General features: G+C 48.7%; 1 protein-coding gene across 1 annotated transcript; it reads right to left on the bottom strand.

The window, feature by feature from the left end:
* Positions 1 to 21,142: 21,142 nt before the first annotated feature.
* LOC142765866 (uncharacterized) lies at positions 21,143 to 23,111 on the bottom strand. Its single transcript, XM_075867671.1, has 2 exons — positions 22,415 to 23,111; positions 21,143 to 22,134 (listed from the first exon to the last, which is right to left on the bottom strand). Exons 1-2 carry the CDS (start codon positions 23,109 to 23,111, stop codon positions 21,143 to 21,145), a joined length of 1,689 nt encoding a protein of 562 aa, XP_075723786.1.
* Positions 23,112 to 25,087: the final 1,976 nt, after the last annotated feature.

Below are 25,087 nucleotides of genomic sequence, written 5' to 3'. Positions count from 1 at the left end.
ATCCCTAGAATTCTAATACTGTCTACGGCCCCGCAGGGGCGCCTGCGCAAGTAGGCGTTTGGTGTGTAGCGACACCACGGACCCGAGCTAACGGGGGAGTTTTGACTCCCTCCCACGCCTAGCCGTGCGTGGCTTTGCCGTGTCCGGGGAAAAGGGGATCCTGGGGTTGAGCCGACGCTGGGTGCTTGGACCTTTAAGGCCCCCCGGCAGAGGCAACACACCCCTTTGGCCCTGGCTTCACGTAGACGGCACCCCCGGATTGACCCGCCTGGGGGCAATCGGCAGTCGCCTTTTCCTGTCTCCCCCTCACATCTTCGTCTTTTCTCTTACTTCAAATCTTTCCTGTCCTCAACTCTTTTCCGTTGACTTCCGTGTTTCCTGGCGGCAAGGGTTAACCCTGTGTGGCTATCCTACCTTGGATACACCATATTCGGTTATAGTGGTGGTGTACAGCTGGCATCTGCAGGTCCTGTGCTTACAGACCCTGCAGCGTCCCCTTGTAGGACTCCATGGTGGGTGGCTGGCGCCGCTGCCGAAAATAAACTTTTTCTTATGGCTTGTTCCTTCCACCCATTCCCTGATCGCCCTCAGAAAAGAGGGCGCACCGATGAAGTATTCCAGTTTTTCGGTCACCAGAGAGTATCCTTTCCCCGATTCCATGTTATCCACGCTGACACACCCGGCAAACGAGTGAGAACAATTTCACCTTTTCTTGTTTCGAAGTCTTTGACAGAAATCTTTGGCCCAGGATATAAAGCATCGAGAATGGCAAGTGGTGACCTCCTGTAAGAGCTCCGCGACCAGAAACAATATGAGGAACTGCCTAATCTAGTGAAATTTGGAGATACCAAAATCATAGTAACCCCACACCGAACCATGAACACCACCCGTGGTGTTGTTTCAGATGATGACCCGTTAGGGCTGACTGAGGCTGAACTCCTGGAGGGTTTCAGCGAACAGAATGTCATCAACGTGAAACGAATTAGGATGAGACGTGATGGCAAAGAAGTCCAGACTAAGCACCTAATACTTACGTTTAATTCAAGTGTACTGCCCGACTCCGTTGAGGCTGGGTAAATCAAGCTTCGAGTGAGGCCTTATATTCCAAACCCTCTACGATGTTTCAAATGCCAGCGGTTCGGCCACACTTCGCAGAACTGCCGAGGCCGCCTAACTTGCGCAAAATGCAGTGCTGAAGACCACACATCTGATGCCTGTGAAAACTCTCCTCACCGTGCGAACTGTAATGAGGAGCATGCCACATACTCACGGTCATGCCCATGCTGGAAAAAAGAAAAGGAAATTATCACAATTAAAGTAAAACAAAACATTTCATTTAGGGAGGCATGAAGGCAGGTGTCCTGCCTACCAGAAACCAGCTTTGCCGAAGTGGCGCGTCAGAGGGCAACGCCATGACGGCCCCCGGCGCCTGTCTGGCACACGCGTAGTGAGCCAGCGGTGACGCCATCCGCCCCCTCGGCGGTTGCAGCAAGTGCTGCTCCGCCATCCAAGAAAGACCCACCAACCTCCGGGCTGGGGGCCGCGAAGGTCTCGTCCTTTGAGGCGAGGCCCTCAAAACAAATGCAGCGCTCGCAATAGCGCTTGTCCAGTGCCTCGCAAGAGGCAATGGACACAACTCCGAGCGTGAGGGCACAGCCAGCGCCTAAGGATCGGCGCGACTCTGTCGACCGATCAAAAAAAAAAAAAATCTCGTGTCACGACCCCTGGAAAGGGTCCGTGAGCTTACTTTCCATCCTTGAGCACACAACACAAAACACATCTAAAATGGACACACAAATACTACAGTGGAATGCCAGAGGCCTATTTAACAACCTAGATGACATCAAAGACTTGCTTAATGACTATCAGCCAAAAGTGTTCTGTGTTCAAGAAACTCATTTAAAGTCAACTCATGTGAATTTCTTAAATCAATATGTGGTTTTTCGTAAAGATCGAAATGGTGGCAATTTCTCTTCTGGAAGTGTGGCCATCATAGCACAAAGAAGCGTAGCATGCCAGCACATTGTGCTACAAAGCTCTCTTGAGGTTGTGGCTGTTCGCGCTATTCTATTCAACCGTCTTATATCTATCTGTTCGATCTACATAGCCCCTGACGAACCATTCAATAAAACAGAGTTCGAAAAGCTTATTGATCAGCTTCCAGAACCATATGTGTTAATTGGAGATTTTAATGCTCACAGTTTGCTATGGGGTGATACCAAATGTGATGCGAGAGGTCGTGCAATAGAAAACTTTCTTCTCGCATCTGGAGCCTGTCTGCTCAATAAGGCAGAGCCAACATACTTCAGTACCACACACAATACATATTCATGTATAGATTTAGCCATTGGGTCACCGTCACTCCTACCTTACTTAGATTGGAAAGTTATTAATAATCCATATGGAAGTGACCATTTTCCAACTCTTTTAGTAACAAAACAACGGGATGACCGGCCGTCCTATCCCAAAAAGTGGAACTTCCATGTTGCAAACTGGGTGAAATTCAGAGAGCTATGTACACTACACCTCGAAGAGGTAGACCATTTGGAAGTAGAAGAGATGGCCAACTATATTTCTGAATATGTTCTTACTTGTGCAAAAAAGTGCATACCGCAGTCCAGGAATGGTAAGGTTAACACAAAGCCATGGTGGAATCGGGAGTGTGAAATTGCTAAAAAACGGCAAAACAAAGCATGGAGGGTTTTTTCTCGCTACCCAACAGCAGAAAACTTGATAACCTTTAAAAGTTGCAAAGCGAATGGCAGGCGTGTTCGCCGTATAGCCAAACGGGAAAGCTGGACACACTATATACCCTCAATAAACTCCTACACAGACGTCAGCAAGGTTTATAATAGGGTGCATAAACTTAAAGGACAAGGCCCAAATCCCTTCCCTTTGGTGAATGAGTGCGGTGATACAATAGAAGAACAAGCAAACGCTCTTGGCGAACACTTCGAGAAAATATCAAGCTCAGAAGCTCAGAGAAAATGTCAAGCTTTTGTGGCGCAAGTTCTTACGCCACAAAAGCATAGCTGAAAGTGTACCCCTGTGCTGGAACAAGGCTGTATCAGACGGATACAATAAAGCACTAACACTATATGAACTGAAGCTCGCCCTTGGTTCCTGTGGAAGTTCTGCTCCTGGTTCTGATACAATTACTTATGAAATGATCAGAAATCTCCCTGATGAAACCCTGAACTGCCTTTTAGCACTTTACAACAAGATTTTCAATACCGGCAAAATACCCTCTGTTTGGAAAGAGGCAATAGTACTACCAATCCTTAAACAGGGCAAAGATCCCTCTTCGGTAAATAGTTACAGGCCTATCACCCTCACAAGCTGCCTACTCAAAGTGTTTGAAAAAATGATTAACTGCCGCTTGGTCTACTACTTGGAATACAACGGCATATTGGACCCGTGCCAGTCTGGTTTCCGTACAGCTAGATCCACAACCGACAATCTTGTCCTCCTCGAGTCTTATATACGTGACGCGTTTGTACACAATCAATACTGTCTGTCTGTTTTCTTCGATCTTGAGAAGGCATATGATACTGCCTGGCGATACGGAATCCTGCAAGATGTACTGTCTTTCGGAACATGTGGCAGGTTGATTACCATCTTAAAAGATTACCTGTCTGAAAAGAAGTTCCGTGTAAGAATAGGTACTGTGTTATAGCGCACATTTCTTCAAGAAAATGGAGTGCCGCAGGGAGGAGTATTAAGCTGCACACTATTTATAGTTAAAATCTTCGCTCTGTTATTCCACCCGTGATATCGTACTCTGTATACGTGGACGACATTAAAATTAGTTTCAAATCGTGTAACTTGACTGTATGCGAACGCCAGATACAGTTAGGTGTTAACCGACTTGTAAAATGGGCTGACGAGAATGGTTTTAAGTTTAATACTGACAAGACTACTAGTGTGCTGTTCTCGAGACGACGAGGTGTGCACCCTGACCCCTGCATACTGATGAATGGACAAAACATAGTCATCGCGAAAGAACAAAAATTCCTCGGTGTAATTTTTGATTCCAAACTCACCTTCATCCAGCATATAAAACAGCTGAAGTTAAAATGTCTTAAGACCATGAACCTTTTAAAGATTTTATCGCATCAGTCGTGGGGGACAGACAGGCTCTGTCTCATATCTCTGTTTCGAAGCCTGGTTCTGTCACGCATAGACTATGGATGCATAGTATATCAGTCAGCTTCAAGGACAGCACCGAAAATGTTGGACCCTGTATACCACCTAGATATCCGGCTGGCACTTGGTGCCTTCCGTACCAGCCCTATTCAAAGCCTTTATGCAGAGTCAGATCAGTGGCCACTAGACTATCAGCGCACGTATCTAGGAGTCAACTATGCAGTTAAGATCATGTCTCTGAAGCAGCACCCATGTAAAACACTTATGAACGATGTGTCTACTACCCAGTTATACCTGAACCGTCCTTCTATTGCCCTACCGTTTCCATTGGCAATAAGACCTGCAGTAGAAAAACTTCCAATTTTTTTCAATGACTTGGAGGAAAGTGACCATGTCGAACACATCCCTCCCTGGCAGCAATGTCCAGTCACTTGTGACTGGTCTTTCAAAGACATCATAAAGGAAAATTGTCCAAGTGCACTTATTGAGCAACATTTCTTGGCCCTTGAACACAAATATCGTTCAACCGCGTTCTTCTCTGATGGCTCAAAGTCTCAAACATCTGTATCTTGTGCAGCCTATGGACAAAAGTTCTCGGACACCAGAACCATGCATACAGATACCAGCATTTTCACAGCGGAAGCCTATGGTATCCTGCTTATTACACAACACATTAAACAACACAAGATACAAAAGTCTATAGTGTACACAGATTCTTTAAGTGTTGTCAGTGCCCTGTCTTGTGGCAAGTACAGCAAGAACCCTACTTTCAACAAGCTCCTTAACGAAATCTATGCAGCCTACAACCTAAAACTTTCTATTGTTATTTGCTGGGTTCCAGGTCATTCTGGCATTGCGGCCAATGAAATAGTGGACAAGAATGCACGAGAAGCCGCTGGTCGGCAAATCATAGATATAACCTCTGTTCCGGGTGTAGATCTAAAACCTGTTGTACGTAGAGGTCTACGCAACCACTGGCAAGCTGAATGAGACAGAGAAGTCGACAACAAACTCCACCTTGTAAAACCCCAGCTGAGAAAAGTTATCCTCCCAAAACTCAACAGGTTCGCCGAAGTCACTCTAACACGGCTCAGAATAGGCCACGCTTATGCCACACATAAACACCTTTTGACAGGCACTGATCCACCTATATGTATACACTGTGGAGAGAGTCTAACCGTTGTGCATGTCCTCATACAATGTGCTGTGCTTCACCAAGCACGACTGACCCATTTCAGGGAGCTCTATCGATATCATATCCCACTTCATCCAGCACTGTTTTTATCACTTGATGCAGTGGTTGACCTTAAGAGACTTCTTCATTATCTTGGGAAAGTGAAATTTTAACAATGATATCATTCAATCTTAGGCACCAGACTGCGCCTCAAGTGTGAGGTACCGCCTGCTGCATAAAAAGTATGTCTGAGCCTTCGCAGTTCTTGCTCAGGCAAGGACTTCAGCTGCGAGGGTCTTGGGCCTTGCAGACTACTTTATCAGCACAGACTTCAGCCAACAAAATGAATTTTTTTTAAACAAAGTGACATTCTTTCTAAATGCACTGTGTTTTAATTGGTTCGTAGATATTTGTTTTAATTTTTAATCATGTTTTAATCATTTGTTTTAATTTTTAAACTAATAACCGAAATGAAACAACACTTGTACTGGTGCTTTTTGGCCTTAGATGCCCTTGCGTCAATATAAACTTAACGTAATAATAATAATACTGTCTACGGTTGGAATCGCATTACCACTCACTCGCAAAGCGATGTCACAACCCCTTCCGAGGGGATTGTTTGTTTTCCTTTTTTGCGATGATAGAAAAAGAGCCTCTGATTTTTCTGCCGAGAATTTTAACCCTAGTGGTTTGAGATATTGTTCGATGGTATCTATAGCCGCCTGAAGTGCGCTTTCAATATGTCCGTCACTATCCCTGTTTATCCACAGCGTCACATCGTCTGCGTATATTGTGTGATGCAGATTTTCGATTCCTTCCAACTTCTCAGGAAGTCCAATCATTGCTATATTAAAAAGAGTCCGAGAGAGTACTGACTCTTGTGGCGTCCTTTATTCCCCAATTTAATGTTTTCGAGTGACTGCCCTCCCATGCTAATAGTGGCTGTACGATTTGAGAGAAAGCCCCTCACGTAGTTGTATGCCTTGACGCCTACGTTTAGCGCACTAAGGTTCTTAAGTAAGGCTTTATGTTTGACATTTATGTTTGACATTGTCAAACGCCTTGGAGACATCCAGACCCACAATTACTTTGGTGTCAACAGTCTTTTTGTCTATTATCTCCTCTTTTAGCTGTAGCATAATATCGCACGTCGATAGGTGGGATCTGAAGCCTATCGTAGTATCAGGGTGGTTTTCATCTTCCATGAACCTAGTCAGTCTTGTTAGGTTGATGTGCTCCATCAATTTTCCTACGCAAGATGTGATGGAAATAGGTCTGAGCTGTTCAAGACTGAGCGTTTTCCCTGGCTTAGGAATGAAGACTACATTGGCCGTTTTCCAAGCTTGCGGTTTTTCTCCCTTGTCCCAGCATTCTTGCATATAAGCTGCAAGTTGACGAATGGAGCCGTCGTCAAGATTCCTGAGCATTCTGTTGTTGATTTTGTCTGGACCGGCAGCCATTTTTGTTTTAAGTCGGTTTATTTTAGCCCTGACTTCTCCAACCGTGATGGGGCTGTCTAGGTCCGCGTATTCTGAACCAGTGTAGTCAGGGAGCTTTTGAGATTTTGCGCAGCAGAGGTATCGATCCCTAACCTCTGTTAATAATTCCGTCGTCTGACGTTCATATTTATACACAAGCTTTTGAAGTTGCTGTCGGGCCTCCGACTTGGTTTTCTCTGGGTCTAATAGATGCCGTAGTAGCTGCCATGTTTTAGCACTGCCAATCTCTCTATCCATTTGATCACAGATACTACCCCACTTTTGCTTGGTAAGTTCCAATGCATAATCTTCGATCTCTCTGTTCAGTGCAGCAACCTCCTTTTGGAGATTCCTGTCTCCTCTTTTCTGACTGATGTTTCGCTCTAGGTTTTTCTTTTTCTTCCATATGCTTACAAGATGTCTATCAACAACTTCCTCATCGCCAGCGTCAAGCTCTTTGGTACTTTTCTCTTATTGATCACCAACAGGCCATTAACAACGATAATCTCTAAAATTTTATGATCACTACCTAGGTCTTCGCCGCTATTGCACCACGTGGCGGCGGTGGCACTGCTGACCAGGGTAAGATCTGGCGTCGTGTCTTGAGATACGCTATTTCCTTTCCTCGTTGGCTGCATTGGGTCTGTTATAAGTATGAGCTCATGTCGTTGAATTTCATTCCACAAATTTCTGCCCTTAACCTGGGTGAATTTGTAACCCCATGCCGTATGATGCGCATTAAAGTCGCCCAAAATCAATAGTAGACCGTTTGCTGAAATAACCTTTGTTTTCGTGAAAAGATCACCAAAGTTGATTTTGCTCTGCCTGGGGGAACAATACACATTCAGGGTAAAAAGACTCTTGTCTTTGCGCTTGCGAGGCACAAGTTCGACTAAAACATGATCGATCTGCGAGTTCCTCGTCTCTTGCAGCGATGTCGTAATGTTTCTCTTTACGAAGGTCGTAACTTGGGTATCATTACCTGACCCGGCAAAAGATTTGTAACCTGCTAATTTCGCATTTTTCCCACACTCCTGGATCGCAATAACCTCCGGTCGATCGGCGTTGATAAGAAAAGATTGTAAAACCGCACGTTTGCGCGAGAAACCCGTACAGTTCTACTGCCAAATCGTATTACTGTAAGGGTGCAGAGCCATCATGGTTTAGCTTGAGCGCTTGGCATAGCCATTCTATCTGTCGGTCCGTGCCAGCAAATTCAGCCTTAGTTTGCTCAATAGCGTTGCCTACTTGTTTCATCTGTTCTAGTACAGCTTGGAGCATACCTTGTAATGACTTTGTTTCCACCTCAAGCGCTTCAATTCTCGCTCCGTGATTTTCTTCAATTTCGGTTTCTTTAGCCCTCTTCTTCTTTAAAGGCGGTTGGTTTGCTACCTGGGGTGTTTCCAGTGCCTTCCTTAATTTACTGGTTAGATGAGCCTTAATCTCATCAAGCTGTTTGCGTAATTCTGCATTTTGTTCCTGCAATATCCTGTTTTGCTCTTTAAGAGGATTAATCATCTCTGTATTAGCATCCTGGGAGACCTTAGTTACCCAACCCACCTGTGCTCCTGTGGATTTTGACTTCTCCTGGGCACAATCATCACCATCATGGGATGCCTTGTGAGAAACTCCCGGCTTCTCCAGCAGTGGCAATCGGAGGAAGGATTCCGAGCGCCCTCTCGATCCACTTCGATGCTTAGATTTGCGCCTCTTTCCGATGGAGGCGGAAATGTTGTAGGCCCGTGTGCTCAGATTTGGGTGCACGTTAAAGAACCCCAGGTGGTCTAAATTTCCGGAGCCCTCCACTACGGCGTCTCTCATAATCATATAGTGGTTTTGGGACGTTAAACCCCACATATCAATCATGGATTTGCGCCTCGAACGATCTTGAACCCTGTCTGTCCTGCTGTGCCGCTGGGTGCCCTCTTCGGCCTTGCGTTGTTCTTCTTGCTCCTGCGCTTCTTCAAGCTTCATTTCCCACTGTCGCTTCTTCACTATACAAGGTGTCCGAAAAAGTTCTTTTCACTGTAGTGAAGAGGAATGCCCACTACCGAAGCGACATCGACACGTTCGCGCGAGGCGCGAGCTGGGACTGCCTGGTTGCTGCTGCGACGACGCCTGTATATTCGGCCAGCTCTTGCTGCTTCTGTCCTGACGCTGCTACCTCTTATCGTCTTGAATTTACATTGTATTTTGGTCGTCATCGACTGTCCGCCCGCTGAGGTGGCATTTGAAGTGTTTAGCGACGCTACTTTACACGACGCTGTTGAAACCGGGGACAAACTATTTGTTGCTGAAGACGTTACGATACCGCCGCACTCTTTCGCCCTTGCTATGGTGTCTTGCAACGTGCTCGCCGAGTCAAGTGCCTTTTTCACGCCATCTGCCGTTTTCGTTCGTCGCAAATGTTCGCCGCTACCTCATGCCATTTTGGAACTTCAAGACGGTGTCAGCAGAATGCTCATCTCGAATCTGCTGTCATCTCCTGTAACACTTCTTCGGGGCGAGTGCGTCGGGCGTGTTTGCAGTCTCGACCATTCTGCAATTATTGACATGCCAACTGGTTCTTTCGCCAAACACGAAGTCGCTGTATTAACGTGTGCCTCTTCGCCGCAGAACACTAGACCTGACATACTGAGCAGCTCCATCGCCGACACGTTAACCGTTTCGCAACGTACTCAGCTTCTACGACTCCTGAACAAGTTCCGTTCTTCCTTTGACTGCCAGCATAGTCCCCTCGGCCGCACATCAGCTGTGTGTCACCGCATCGACGCGGGCACCAATGCACCACTGCGTCAAAGACCCTATCGCGTGTCCGCGACAGAGCGCCAGGTTATCAGTGACCAAGTAGCTGACAAGCTCAAGCGTGGCGTCATCCAGCCTTCGAATAGCCCCTGGGCATCTCCAGTCGTTCTCGTTAAGAAGAAGGACGGGTCAATTCACTTCTGTGTTGACTACCGTCGTCTTAACAAAATAACTCGAAAGGACGTTTATCCCTTACCGAGAATCGACGGTGCCCTTGACAGCCTGCAAGGTGCGGAGTTCTTCTCTTCTATTGACTTACGGAGCGGCTACTGGCAAGTCCCTATGGCGCCTGAAGATCAGCCTAAAACGGCCTTTGTCACACCTGATGGCCTTTACGAATTCTGTGTCATGCCTTTCGGTCTTTGCAATGCGCCCGCAACATTCGAGCGGATGATGGACAATCTTTTGCGTGGCCTGAAGTGGAAAACATGCCTGTGCTACTTAGATGACGTGGTTATATTTTCGCCAGATTTTACCACGCATCTCTGCAGGCTAGATGAAGTACTACAGTGCCTAACTAACGCCGGCCTTCAACTCAACCTGAAAAAATGCCGCTTCGGTGCAAGTCAGCTCACGATCCTCGGCCATGTTGTCTCTAAAGACGGTATTCTTCCTGACGCCGCCAAGCTTCAGGCAGTTGCAGAGTTCCCTAAACCCTCATCTCTGAAGGATCTGCGCAGCTTCCTTGGCCTCTGCTCATATTTCCACCGCTTTATTCGGAATTTCGCGATGATCGCCGCCCCCTTGACTGAACTTTTACGGAATGTCTCGAAAAGTTACACTTGGTCACCCGCCTGTGATGATGCCTTCAAAAAGTTGCGCCACCTGTTAACCTCACCGCCAATCTTTCGTCACTTCGACCCGACTGCTCCGATTGAGGTGCACACCGATGCAAGCGGTGTTGGACTCGGCGCCGTTCTCGCGCAGTGCAAATTGGGATTCCAGGAGTACGTAGTCGCTTACGCAAGCCGTACCCTCACCAAAGCGGAGAAGAATTATTCTGTAACAGAGAAGGAGTGTCTGGCAATTATTTGAGCTCTAAGTAAATTTAGACCATACTTATATGGTAACCCTTTCGACGTAGTCACAGATCACCATGCACTTTGTTGGTTATCCACGTTGAAGGACCCCTCCGGCCGTTTAGCTCGCTGGGCTTTGCGGTTGCAAGAGTTTGACATGCGCGTTGTCTACAGGTCTGGCCGACGTCACACTGATGCCGACGCCCTATCGCGTTCACCTGTATCATCGCAAAGCTCTGCTTGTCTATCTGCCGTGGACGAAACGGTTGCGTTTCCAGCAAACTGCGACATGGCGTCTGAGCAACGTAAAGATGACTGGATCAACGCTCTCTGGCGATTCCTATCCGACCCATCGACTTCTCCATCTTCTCGAACATTGCGCCGTCAAGCGGTTCACTTTGAGATCCGCGATGACCTCCTTTACCGCAGGAATTACAAGTCTGACGGCCGAAAGTGGTTACTGGTCGTATCTCGCCATCTTCGTGCTGCAATATGTTCAGCTTTCCACGCTGACCTTCAGTGCGTACATGCGGGCATCTTCAAAACACACGCTCGGCTTTCCTCCCGGTTTTATTGGCGAGGCATGTACACCTTTCTGCACAAGTACATTCAGTCATGCCCGCAGTGCCGACGACGGAAAGCTCTGCCTCATCACACCTCTGGTCTGATCCAGCCAATCCCTTGCCCAGCCAGGCCTTTCGACCATATTGGAATCGATCCGTACGGACCTCTTCCATTCACAGCTTCCGGAAACTGTTGGATCGTTGTCGCTGTTGACTACTTGACGCGATACGCAGAAACAGCCACTTTGCCTGCTGCCGCAGCATGCGACGTATCATCTTTCCTCCTGCGGAACTTCATTCTCCGTCATGGTGCACCGCGTGAACTTCTCAGCGACAGAGGACATGTGTTCTTCTCTGAAGTCGTCAACGCACTCCTAGACGAATGCCGTATCATTCACCGGACTATCACTGCCTACCATCCCTAAACGAATGCCTTGACGGAAAGATTCAATCGTACCCTTGGCGACATGATATCTAAGTATGTTGCCTCAGACCACTCCGATTGGGACCTCATTCTGCCTTTTGTGACATACGCCTACAATACTGCTCCACAGGCGACTACGGGCTTTTCGTCATTTTTCCTGTTATATGGCCGAAACCCTTTCACCACGCTAGATAATATTCTGCCCTACCACCCCGATTCCTTCGAGTCTACGCCCATCTCTGAAGCTGCCCGCCGCGCCGAAGAATGCCGTAAGCTCGCCCAGTCGTTCACAACCATCGACCAATGGAGACAAAAATCTCGGCGTGACGATAACCACCCGTACCCTAACTTCGTTCCGGACACCCTTGTGTGGCTTTGGGTTCCAGCTGTCCCTACAGATCTTTCTTCGAAACTTGTTTCAAAATACTAGGGACCCTACTGCGTTGTCTCGCAGACTTCACCTGTTAATTACATCATCGAACCCGTGACGCCATCCACAGACCAGCGCTTTCTGGGTCGTGAAACTGTTCACGTACAGCGGTTGAAACCATATTACGGTCCGCTCGTACTCTGTTCTCCGTGAGTTGATAGGATGGCTCTTTTTCTGACGGGGAGGATATGTAGTGAAGAGGAATGCCCACTACCCAAGCGACATCGACACGTTCGCGCGAGGCGCGAGCTGGGACTGCCTGGTTGCTGCTGCGACGACGCCCGTATATTCGGCCAGCTCTTGCTGCTTCTGTCCTGACGCTGCTACCTCTTATCGTCTTGCATTTACATTATAGCACCTTTTGTCTCCGGTCACGTGCTCCTTGCCACACAGACGGCACCTCGGCTTACATTCATGGTCCTTGGGTGGGGAGGCCACCCCACAACCTCTGCATTTTTCGTGTGGGCTGTCACATAGGTCGGATCGATGTCCCAGCTCGCCACACCTGTAAGACACTTCATACCTCTTCTTGTAGAGAAAGCATTTCATCGGCGTCCCAAAGCAGATCATCCATCTCGGCACGTAGTCGTCAACAAAGGTGATGATTACCGAAGTGGAGTTGCCCATCCTTCGCACACCAAGAATAGGACCATTCTCTTCGTGTGAGAAAGCCAGTTCGAATTCTCTCTCAGAGAGTCTGATATCAAGTCCACTTACCACTCCTTTGCCACAGCTTTCAGGCGCAGCCATGTATGTCTTCACCTCGTACTCCTTGCCGTCGAGCTTTATGACTTTCAGGTCCAACATTTTCTTGGCATCATCCTCCCTGGGCGTGCTGTATATCAATGTTCCTTGCTTGTCGTTGACAACGATCCTGCCTCCTCCTGACCTTTCTGCCATGGAATGCCTACTGCCATCCTTACTGCTCCACCAATCACAGGTGCCGAGCGTCTGGTGAGCGTCAGTCCTTCTTTGGGCCTGATAATAACCTTGTGATCCGCGTTCGGAAGACGCGGTAGGTGCGACGCTACTGACCGCTTTGCGAGCTTTTTTTCCCGCCGCTTTATATGAGGGTCTCCTGCTTACGCCATGCTTGTCGCCATTCAAGCCGGCCGCCATCGTCCTGCCTTCTTTTCCGCATCCACTGCTGGTAGACGCCGCCCTGGTGGCGCCATCGCGTTCCCGTTGTTGACTTTCCTGGAGCTCCACCACACGTTTCGACACTTTCGTCACCCAGTCCGAGCTTTCCAATTCTTCTTGATCGGCATCTCTACCATTAACAGTCACTTCCATCGTCATAGTGCCTCCGCCGACGCCTGGAGCCTCCAACGCCGATCCGACCGCCTTGGCGCTAGGTCGAATGGTGGAGTTGGCGAGACGCACAACGTAGCCGAACACCAAAGGCGCAATAAAATCCTTTAAAATCTACTTACAGTTTTCAGAATGGTAGCCAAAGGATTCGGAGCACGTCCGCAACCACACACAGCACTTCATCAGCTGGCTGTTGTTTTTTCCGCTTGAAAAAGTGGTCATTTCACAGAGCCGACGCGGAGTCGTGTTTCACGCCATTGCGAGCGTGAAACACGGCTCCATCACATGTTCCATCACATGTTCAAATACTGCAAAAAACTTTCGGCAATCGCGAACATTTCATATGCACATGAATGAGCTCTTGAGTTTGGAGAAAGTGAGGTCTGCTCAAGATACCGATGACTTAAATAGGCTAGTACAGAAAGTGCAAATTGATATATTGGCACTCAAGTCCCTAAAGTGGAAACCGAGAGCTATGCGCTGATGTTGTTACCAGTAATTAAAAAGAGCAATTCCACCAGAATTATCGGTGCAATTCAAGTCGAAAACAAAAAAGGCTATGAGAAACAGCTCGCCTTCAGAACATGGCGAGCAAAGCAACCCAACAGGAAAAGCGTGCGAGGAAAAGCTGGACAGGCTTATGTTATTCTTAAGAGAGCAAGCAGCTTTTCGTGAAGAAACGCAACGTGAGCAAGAGAGGATAACTGCAAAACCAAGAGAGAACGGCCGACAAACACGCTCAACTTCAAGCTTCTATAGCTCAGCGCACAGAATATGTTTATTCTGCAAGCAGAAGACCCATGCAACCAAAAACTGTCGTCGGAGAATTCCAACGAATGAAAAGAAAGCTATACTTACCGAAAAGAGAGCATGCTTCAGATACACGCGACCACACCACACTGCACGCATTTGCAAGGCCCAAGTAAAATGCAAGCAATGCAAGGAATGACATGACACGTCAGTGTGTTGAACTGTGATGCAGAAAACGAGAGCAGAGCTAGTGTCAACAGCGCAAGCCGATGCGAGGTCTACCCTCTACATGCAACCGAAAATATCAAGCATAAGTTTGTGCTTTTGCAGACGGCTGTAGCATGCATAGAAGGAGAAACATGTGGCCGACATTGCCGTTTGCTATTAGACAGCGGAAGCTAACGTTCATTTATTGAAGCGGGATTAGCGAAAGAAATAGGTGCGAAGGTGTTGCGACAGGAAAAGCTGACGATTGGTTCATTTTGAGGAGACGAAAAGGTCAAACTAATGAACGTGGCGCAAGTGACTGTAGGATCACGAGAAACAAGAACTAGAACATAAATCAAAGCGTTACAAGTCGACGTTATCTCGCACAGTTGTATACTCACTCCAAGTCAGAAACTTAGTGAGAATATGAAACAGCTAAAAATGCAAGTGGCTGATCACAGGACCGAGACAACCGCAACAGATTCTGTAGAACTACTGATCAGCTCAGACTATTATTGGGAATTCTTTACTGGCAGAATTCGAAGTATCGAGGACAGACTGATGGCTGTAGAAACTATACTGGGATGGGTACTGCAAGGGCCGTCGGAGCAAAGCAAGACAAGACTAACACACAATCAAGCAGTCATGGTTCTGAAAGTTGAAGCTGCGGAGACAGAACTCCTGCAAGAGCTAAAGAAGTTTTGGAGCCTCTAGTCAATGGGGATCACAAGAAATAGTTTGGATAACACAAGAAATGAAGTGGCCGAGGAATTCGAGCGCAAGATTGTACAACAAAGCGGTCGCTATCAAGTCAGCTTGCCGTGCAAACGGGACGTAAACTTGGAAAGCAACACGGAAAATGCGATAAAAAGACTACAGCAACTCACTAAAAGGCTGCAGAAAAATGAAGACATGCTGTATCGCTACGACAAAGCTATATCAGAGTATATGACATTAGTAGTCGCAGAGGAGGTCCAAGAGCCATCAGGACAGCGAAATGCACTTGGCTACTACATGCCACATCATGCGATCATTAGAGAGAACCGAGCCACAGCAAAGGTTCGAGTAGTGTTTGACGCCTCATCATATTTTTGAAAAGGCACGTCTTTAAACGATAACCTAGAGGCAGGACCCAATTTGAATGATAACATGCTATCGCTGTTCATTAATTTCCAAAAAGAAAAGGTGGCATTAGTAGATGATGTTGGAAAGGCATTTCTACAAATCTCTATACACGAAGGGGATAGAGATGCAATGAGATTTCTGTGGTGGAAGCATGACGCTGAGGGATGGTTAATGAATGAAGTGCAAACATGGCACATGACAAGAGCAACATTTGGAACAACACCGAGCACGTTTATACTGGCAGCTACAATTAAACACCATTTTAAACAAGTGAAAGACCGGTTTCCGGAGATGACAAGGACACTGCAGAAAGCGATCTACGTGGTGATGTCATTCTGGGAGCAACAATGCTTCATCAAGCAGTCAAGTTGTACAAAGAGGCAAAGCAAGTGTTCAGAGAGGCAGCGATGAATTTGAGAAAATGGACATCCAATGAAGTGCGATTAAACAGAATAATAGAAGAAAACGCAAGAGACGATTCTCACATGGAGATTCGATCAAAAGTATTTACAATGCTTCTGGGCTTGATAAGGAAACATTCAAAGGACATGATTTGCTCTCTTCCCTGTGGAAAAGTGGGATTTATTAACAGATATAATGTACTCGACAAAAAGGGGCATGTTACAAGCCACAGCGAAAATATTTTACCCGCTTGGTTTGTTGTCGCCGTTCACAGTACGTGCGAAAATAGGACTGCAGAGACTGTGGAAAACGAACGTCACGTGGGATGACCAGCTCCCTAAAGAAGAATGCGACAAATATAAGAACCTCATGGCTGAAGCGGAGGACTTTTGAGTTCTAGAAATCATCCGACGCTACGCAAGCAAGAATCAACCAGTACAGCATACGAAGCGGCAGCATACTTAATAGCAGTATACCACGATGGAAGCAGAGAATCAAGGCTGGTAACAGCAAAAAGCCCCGTAGCTCCAATGAAAGAGCTGACATTGGTGTTACTTGAAATGATGGCAGCGGTGGTAGCATCAAGATTATGTGACTACATCAAAGGTCACTTCAACGAAAGATTTCAAGAAATACACCACTGGACGGACTCGACGATTGTGCTTCACTGGATCAAAGGAACATGCAAAAGGAATTCGTTTGTTGTCAACATAATCGCAGAAGTCAAAGAAAAACACTTCAAGCAAGCTGGTGATTCGTTCAGAGTGACGACAACCCTGCTGACCCACTTACACGAGGAATAAGCGCAAAGGCATCGATGACATCAAAGTTGTGGTGGAACGGTCCCGAGTGGATAATATCACTGGAAAATAACTCCACAAGCATAACTGGCACGAATACAGACGCGGAAGACCACCATGAAACACAATGTCACCAATGCATGGGAAGAGCCGAAATTGAGCCAATCTTGGAAATGGAAAGGTATTCTTCATACGGACGGTTTAAAAGAGTGACAGCATGGGTGTTCAGATTCATAGACAACACAAGAAGGGAAACTCGCAAAGGGCAGTTGACAGGAAAGGAGGTAACAAATGCAGAGAAATATTGGATAAGACAGACCCAAATATCACTGAGATAATCAAAAGTTGAGGGCTATTCAAACACTCAGTCATTGCAAATAATGGACACAAAGTCTACCTTGATGACGATGGAGTCATCACACAGAAGGGACGATTGCAGTGCAGCCAAGAATTCAACAAGCACGTTATAGTAATTCCAAAGGACGGGCATTTCACCGAACTGCTAATACGTCACGTGCAGAAAAATATGGCATCACACGGAGGAGTTCAAGTGACGCTAGTACAACTTCGAACTAAGTCCTGGATATTGCAGGATAGACAAGCAGTAAAAAGAGTTATGAATAGATGTGTCGTCTACAAAAAGCATAACTTCAGACCGGCGACTCAAAACATATTTCTACTCCCGGCAGACAGAGTCACCGAAGCAGAGCCATTCAAAGTTATGAGAGTTGACTTCACAGGACCTCTTTACGCAAAGGAGAAGTACCAGATTGTGAAGCAATATGTACTGATATTCACCAGCGCGGTAACGAGAGGAGTACACTTGGAGTTTACCAACTATTTGTCATCGTCTAGTTTTCTACAAGCAATCCGACAATTTACAGCTCGACGGGAAATGCCAGCAGTAATTTAATCGGACAATGCCAAAACATTTATAAAATCTGAAAAGGAAATCGACAGAATGTTCGAAACCATTAAACACGAGGTCTTAAAGGATTACTACACTGACCTACAAATTCAGTGGAAAACGATAGCTGAATGCACGCCGTGGTGAGGAGGATTTTACGAGTGCCTCATAAAAAGCCTGAAGACGTCGATGCGAAGTATCGAAAAGTACAGCTTCGGTAGAGGAGCTACACACTATTGTAGCAGAAGTTAAAGGAGCACTGAACAATCGACCGTTAACTTACGTGTATGGAGAACCTGACGAGCCAATGCCACTAACGCCGGCAGACATAATAGGTGGACGGCGATAGCTTCAAGTCGGACACACTAGACTGTATAACGGTGACATTGAAGACGCATGGCGAATCAGATGTAATCTAGAGCGAGCTTGGTGGAAAAGATGGCATCGAGAATACATCAAGGAAATGGGAGCTATGGTCAAAGCCAAGACGCAGCAAGCGAAACCACTCTCACAGTGTGACATAGGGTTGCTTGAGGACAAGGCTTCAAGAACATTTTGGAAAGTGTGCCGGATTGAAAAACTCTACCCTGGGCAAGACGGAATAACAAGAGCTTGTCTCCTTCATACTTCTAAGAAGATCGGTGAAGCACATATACCCTATGGAGGGTTGTTTCAAATAGCCCGCAAGAGCTTATCCTATTTCAACTTGGGCGGGTGGGAACCTATAATATATCATCATCAAACGCCAGAAGAAGAAGGAAGAAGACTGCTGCCTGGAGTGAGCGCGTGCTACTTCACTTCGTCTAATAAACCGTATTCGTTCCAAGCAGTCCTTGGTCTCGATCGTCTTAATAGAAGGAGAACGAAGTTAGAATAAGAACAGCCGGGCCACAGCAAGCGTGCTGTATCTTGACAACACAATTATCACATAGTGTTGTGTATATGGCACAATATTTCTTGATCAGAGACGAGTTTGGGAGAGGGGGTGGGATGAACTCCCCCCAAGCAAACTCTTTCGTTGGCAGTTAATACTGAAAATATATTGTGTGACGGGCGTACTGGCTGAAAATAGCCTCAATGACTTCGAAGCACCGATAACTGGAATATGCAAGAGCAAAAGGCTTATCGCAAAGCACTGAAATATGATGTCATGAAAAAATGACACCACAATCAGAAAATCAGATTTTATGCTAGCCGTATACACGGAAAGATGCTGCCCGTATATGAGTATCCTTGCTAGTATGTGCAGTAATCGTAGCTCTGTATATACGGTGTGTTTCCTATAATGCTTCTTATTTCGTCATAATCGGCTCGTAGCACATGTATACGCGCCCCAGAATCGTAACAGCGCGCAAACAACGCAAAGTAAAAGTGGCACAGACAAGCGTCAATCACTGTCGTGGGGAGCCGCAATGGAACATGGAACATTCCGTGATGAATAAATTGTTTCATAAAGCTACAGTGCCACCTTGGATTGTTAGAGATGTCGTGCTAAAGACTAAAACATTTGCAGACGCAAACCACTGAAGTGCTAAGAATGCAGTTTCCGAAGACATTTGGAAGTCGAAGAAGCATGCGTTTCGTGGAATACCAGACTGGTAGCGTGTTTGGGTTGGACGCCGATGCGTCGACGTGGACTCACTGAAAAACTTCTGCGATGGTACTTCCGACCGTACAGGGTACTTTGACGTCTCGGTACACACGACTACGAGGTTGTCCCCGATGGCATCACGAGCTCTCAACAGCGGCGTGCGTGACCTGCAGTCATTCATGTGCGCCACAAGCCATTCTATGCGCGTCAACGAATCTAAGGACTGTATTATTTGTTGCTGTTTCTCTGCATTATGCTTTATGCTCGTTCTTATTTAATATTGCTCTTTATTGTTGTTACTTTTATGTCATGTATCGTATCGCCTGACAATGCCCCCCTCTCAAAAAATTGGCATATCCCACGTACAGTGAGAATCGATGCTATGCGAAGCACGAATGAGAAATGTTGATAAGTCACTTTAAAATCAGCACAGCGTTACAAGGTGTAGACTTCCGTGTAATAATTATCATGTTTGGATGTGTCGTTTACCTTCCTCATCTATTCACGTAACGTGATACCAAATTTAGTATATGTGGAGCTAGCGAAACGGCCGCAAGCACGCAATGAGCGTGGTATGTTGCCATGTTTTCACATGGCACGCGTGTCAGGATTATCATATTTGCACCAGTGACATACCTTCGTCATCCATTGGCGTCGCCCAATACCAAATTTGGCATATGTGAAGCTAGCGAAACGGCCGCGAGAGTATCATGAGCATAGCATGTAGTCATGTTGTTACATGACTCGCATCTCATGTTTATCATGTTTGCACCAGTATCATAACTTAGTCATCCATTCACGTCCCGTAATACCAAATCTAGTGCAAGTGAAGTTAGCGAAACAGCTGCCAGCGCATCATGAGCGTGGCATGTAGTCGTTTTGATACATGACACGCATGTCATGATCTTTATGTTAGGGTCTGTCGCTTGTGTTCGCCATGCAATCATGTAATACCATACCAGTTTTGCAACATGCCAAGTGAATAAAACCACTGCAAGAACTGCAGGACCATGAAATGTAAATTATACCCCGCCGCGGTGGTCTAGTGGCTAAGGTACTCGGCTGCTGACCCGCAGGGCGCGGGTTCGAATCCCGGCTGCGGCGGCTGCATTTCCGATGGAGGCGGAAATGTTGTAGGCCCGTGTGCTCAGATTTGGGTGCACGTTAAAGAACCCCAGGTGGTCAAAATTTCCGGAGCCCTCCACTACGGCGTCTCTCATAATCATATCGTGGTTTTGGGACGTTAAACCCCACAAATCAATCAATCAATCAATGAAATGTAAATTATGACATTCATGACATAAGTGTCATGATTTTCATGTTATGACTAGCCAAATATGTTATTCACAGTCATATTATGCCATACCAAGCTTGGTATCGATACCGTTATCGAAACGGCCAGGAGAGCTAAATGTTAATTGTAGGCGGCTAGATAGATAAATAGATAGATAGATAGATACATAGAGTTAATTTTCTCCTCCTCGACTAGCTTTAACACTAGCTAAGGAGGGAAGACGTTTGAGGTTCGGAATGGGTCCCCTCGATGACTCGGGTGCACGGTTGCAGCGCGAAGGAAGAGCCGTAGTCCTGAAGAGACACTTTATTGCGGTCTCAGGCTACTGCCCGAGTCCAAGCCCGAACATCCGCTCTCATTTCAAATTCAAACATCCTCTTTTGTATCCTCGGTTGAACAAAGAGTCTTTACAAACACTAATCACATGTTGGGACTCGCATCATCACAACCAATCGCAGCAACACCTTCATAACAGGTACTACATTGGTTAAAACCAAGTTACTAAATATTGTGTTTAGTGGTTCATGAGGAAAAGGAAGAAGGCACCTAATTTTTGTCTGCCTACAGGCGACACGGCGCAGTGCCTTTGGTGTGGGGTGGAAGGGGATAAAAGAGGATCGGAGAAATTGTGTGTGGTGTGTAAGGAGGTATGTCCTGTCCGCTTCAGCCCGAGCAGCAGGCCGTCGGCAAGGGCAAGGGCAGCATGGCTCCTGGGATCAGCGGTAGGCAGCGATTCCTGACTCCTCCACGAACTCCGCCAGGCTGCGTAGTGTTGCTGGATGTGGAGGAGACGGGAACAGCAGGTGTTCCAGGGTGGAGACGGGCAGACCCTGTCTCCTGTAGGCCGTGTAGGCCCTCAAGCGTTCCTGTGCTAAGCCAGGGCAGGCACAGAGGAGGTGTTCGAGGGTCTCTGGGTCTCCGCAACGGCTGCAGGCCGGGGAGGGACAGAGGCCCTTGGCGTGGCGGGGGGCCGCTGTCCACACGCAGCCGGTTCGCAGTCGCAACAGGGAGGCCCGTTCTCTCCTGGTGAGGCCCGTCTCTGGGAGAGGCTTTAATCCTCGCTCGCTGGCCACCCTCGAGTCTAGGTGTAGTGTGACGAGGAGCCTCTCGAGACGGGCCTGCGAATAGTCTCTGGCCGCCACGGCACAGGAGTAGGGGGTACCAGGCTGGTGGGCAGCCTTGGCGAGTGTGTCCGCCTTCTCGTTTCCAGCGATGCCCACATGGGAGGGCAGCCAGTGGAAGGAGACGGACACCCCGGCGTCGGTGAAGGCCCGAACCTTGGCTGTCAGGAGGCAGGCCGCCAGTCCGGCACGGCGAGAGTTGGCCAGGGTCTGCAGGGCCGCCTTGCTGTCACACAGGACCGCGGCCGGCTCAAGGGGATGTCCTCGGCCAACAGGTCTACCGGGAGATGGAGTCCAGCCAGTTCCGCAGCCGTGGAGCTCGCCGGGAAGGGTAGCCTGCACTGCCTGCTGTTGGCTCTGGGCGCGATTACGCATGCGGCCGCTGCGGTCCCGTCCAGCATCGCAGATCCGTCCATGAACACCTGCAGCCGTCCCTCCAGTTGTTCCTGGAGCTTGCAGGAGGCCGCCTGTTGCAGTGCGGTCGCAGGCGTCCGTCGCTTGGTTGCCCCTTCCAAGCAGAGGTGGACCTCTGGTGGCTGGTGGTGAGGCGTTGGAGAGGTAACCGGGACTGGCGGATCTGGGACCATCTGGTGGTACAGCAGGCAGAGGCCTCCCATCCGTGATCCTGGCTGACTGCGGAGACGCTCCTGGAGGGCCCTGCCGTCGGTGGCGCGGTGAAGGCGGTCGATGTGGCTCAGCGCACGTTAGAGCATACGTAACATCAGGGGCCACTCTCCCGCCTCCGCGAGAGTCGCTGCCACCGGCGAGTTCTTGGGAAGCCCCAGGATGGCCCTTAGTGCACCCCTGTGGAGTCCCTCCAGCAGGCCTCTCCTGGCCGGTGTCAGGTTCACCAGCGGGAAGGCGTACAGGAGGACGCCGCAGCCTGGTTGAGCCGGAGGGCCCACTTGGTGGAGCAGCCATGTCCACGCAGCTGCAGTCTGCTGATGGGGCCCTGGACGCGCCGCACCTTGGTGGCAGCAGCCTTGGCAGCCGGGATCCACGTGAGCCGGTGGTCGATGGTGAGCCCCAGGTACTTGACCACCAGCCTCCAAGGCAGGCTGCGGTTGCCAAGCCTCAGCCGTCTCACGTGGGTGCGAGCTGCCGCCAGCGGGTGAATCAGCAGGGCCTCGGTCTTGGTGGCAGAGACCTTAAGCCCGATGCCTCCGAGGTAGGTAATCACTGCATCGAGGGCCGGCTGCAGTGATCTCCTGATGGCTGGGATGGACCGCCTTGGTCCCCGGACCCAGAGTGCCAGGTAATCTGCGTAGACGGAGCAGCGGGCCGGGAACCTGGTGTCTGTTGGGAGGGACGCCGGAAGTCCTGCTAGTGCCGTGTTAAAGAGGAAGGGGCTCAGTACTGAACCCTGTGGGACACCAGCAGTGATGTCCCTGGGTTGGCTGGTTGCCCCTCCAACACAGACACAGAAGGTCCTCCTGGGCAGGAAGGCAGTCACGAAGCCTCGGAGGCTCCCGCTGATGCCGAGGCGGTCCAGGGCCGCCTCGACCGCCACTTGTGGGAGTCCGTCGAAGGCACTCTCCACGTCCAGCAGCAGCAGCATGGCCATGTCCCCGCTGCCCCTGGTGTCCTCGAGGGTAGCGACGACGTCCGAGATCGAATCTGCCGTGCACTGGTGTCGCCTGAAGCCTGTGTGCTGCTCCGGGAAGAACCCCAGGTGGTCGGCAATCCACTCCAGTCTCTCTAGAGCCACCCTCTCCGTCACCTTGCAGGGCGCGGAGGTGAGAGACTGGCCGGTACGAGGAGAGAGCCGTGGCCTTCCTCCAGGGCTTCAGGATTGGCACCACCACCGCAGTTCGCCAGGACTCAAGTAAGACTCCGGTGCATTAGACGTCGTTGTAGTACTCCAAGAGTCGTTGACGGCCACCTTCATCCAAGTTGCGGAGCATCTGGAAGGTGATGCCGTCGGCCCCTGGAGCACTTCGTCGCTTGGTCCTCTCGAGGGCCACCACCAGCTCGTGTATTCCGATGGGCTCTCCGCACAGTTCCCGCACCTGCGCGGACACCCATCTGGGATGATGGCAGGAGGTAGGGCAAGCGAGGGCAGCAGGCGGTGTTGCAGCAGGCAGTGGGGCTATGTCTCTGGCAGCAAACTGGCCAGCCAGCCGTTCTGCCAGGTTTGAAGCCGTGATGGACACGCAAAGAGATTCGCGTGTGACACTCTCTCTCATGCCAGGCCGTGCTGCCTCCGTCGGCCGACTTTCATCGGCAGCCGTTCTCACGCTCGAGCCCCGTCAGTTCTCTCATTAATTGTTGCTTCCTAGAAGCCTCCTTAAGAGCGGTGGGTACACCGTTGGGCTCCGTGCACTTACCAGGTGTGCATGCGACAGCGAGGCGCCCCGATATCCTAACAACAGTGGAGGAGATTATGGTCGTTTCCCTGCCGCCACTATGTCTCGGTCAGCCAAGTTGTCGCGTCCCCGCGTCATTCTCAATGACATGCGTGCCTGCCAACAATGGCTTAAACTCAGACGGTGGCGCCTGACCTGCCTCTTGCTAGACGCTTTTCCGAGTAAGCTTTCCCCTTCTAATCCCGAACGGAGGCGACCTTGACTGCTCCGCTTGTGAACCGTGAGAATGAAGAAGTCTCTTTTCTTACCCGTGCTCGGGTCTTCCGCGTTCGCCTTCGCGGAACCTATTAGCTTCCTTAGTTGACGAGTCGGAAACGGGCTACGCGCTCTACATCAGCCGCATTAATTGCGCTGCACCCCACATGCTGGTAATTGGTGTGTCATACTAACTGATAGATAGATAGATAGATAGATAGATACGTTCAAAGTCGCCGAGGCTCGGTAAGAAATGCGTCGCATTTAAAAGTACCCGGACGATGCTTTTTGAGAGGGGGCCAACGTCAGGTGCGTTTCTTATTTTCACTTTTTTTATTCGATTTTCGCCTACAAAGCCTTCGTCAGGAACGCCCAGCACAAACTGCGGATCATTGTTCGAGAAGGTTTGTAGTCATTGTAGATCGTTCTGTTGAGATTACCCGCGAGATGCGAGCACCTGAGAATATTCCTGAGGTTGCTCAAAGACCAGTGATAATGCTGGAATATTCGACTACACGTGTAAAAATGCCGCCGTGCTTTGCCGCTTGTTATTCGACCAACGGCCGATGCTTTGTTTGCCGTTATCAGTGCCAGTGTGTATCGCTGCAATCCTTCTTTCCGTTTACCGGCCACAAGTTCGGCCTCATAAAGAGTTTGCTTTTGGACCTTTAGTGTGCTCCCTTTGCCGCCGTCACAACCCCATGAAAATATGTTCCGTCACTTCTGGCTAGGACCAGTCACCGTGGAAAAAGAAAACAATGCATGAAAACAGGTGCATGTGCATGAGAACCTTGTCTTACGATTGCAGTGTGGGAAGAGATGTATGGTCAAATAAGTGTGAAGTCACAATACTCCTGCCTCCATAAACTTACTCCTAATAAACATGAGAGATCACAAGGAAATTCCACTTTCAAAGTAGATCTGGCTATGGCAGGTACGCGCTTCATACAAGCATGGCAAAGCGGGCCCCAGTATTGAA

The sequence above is a fragment of the Rhipicephalus microplus genome, chromosome 6 (assembly GCF_043290135.1).
Source record: "Rhipicephalus microplus isolate Deutch F79 chromosome 6, USDA_Rmic, whole genome shotgun sequence".
NCBI lineage: Eukaryota > Metazoa > Arthropoda > Arachnida > Ixodida > Ixodidae > Rhipicephalus > Rhipicephalus microplus.
Note: the sequence above shows the minus strand (reverse complement) of the source record. Positions and strands in the feature narration are given on the sequence as shown.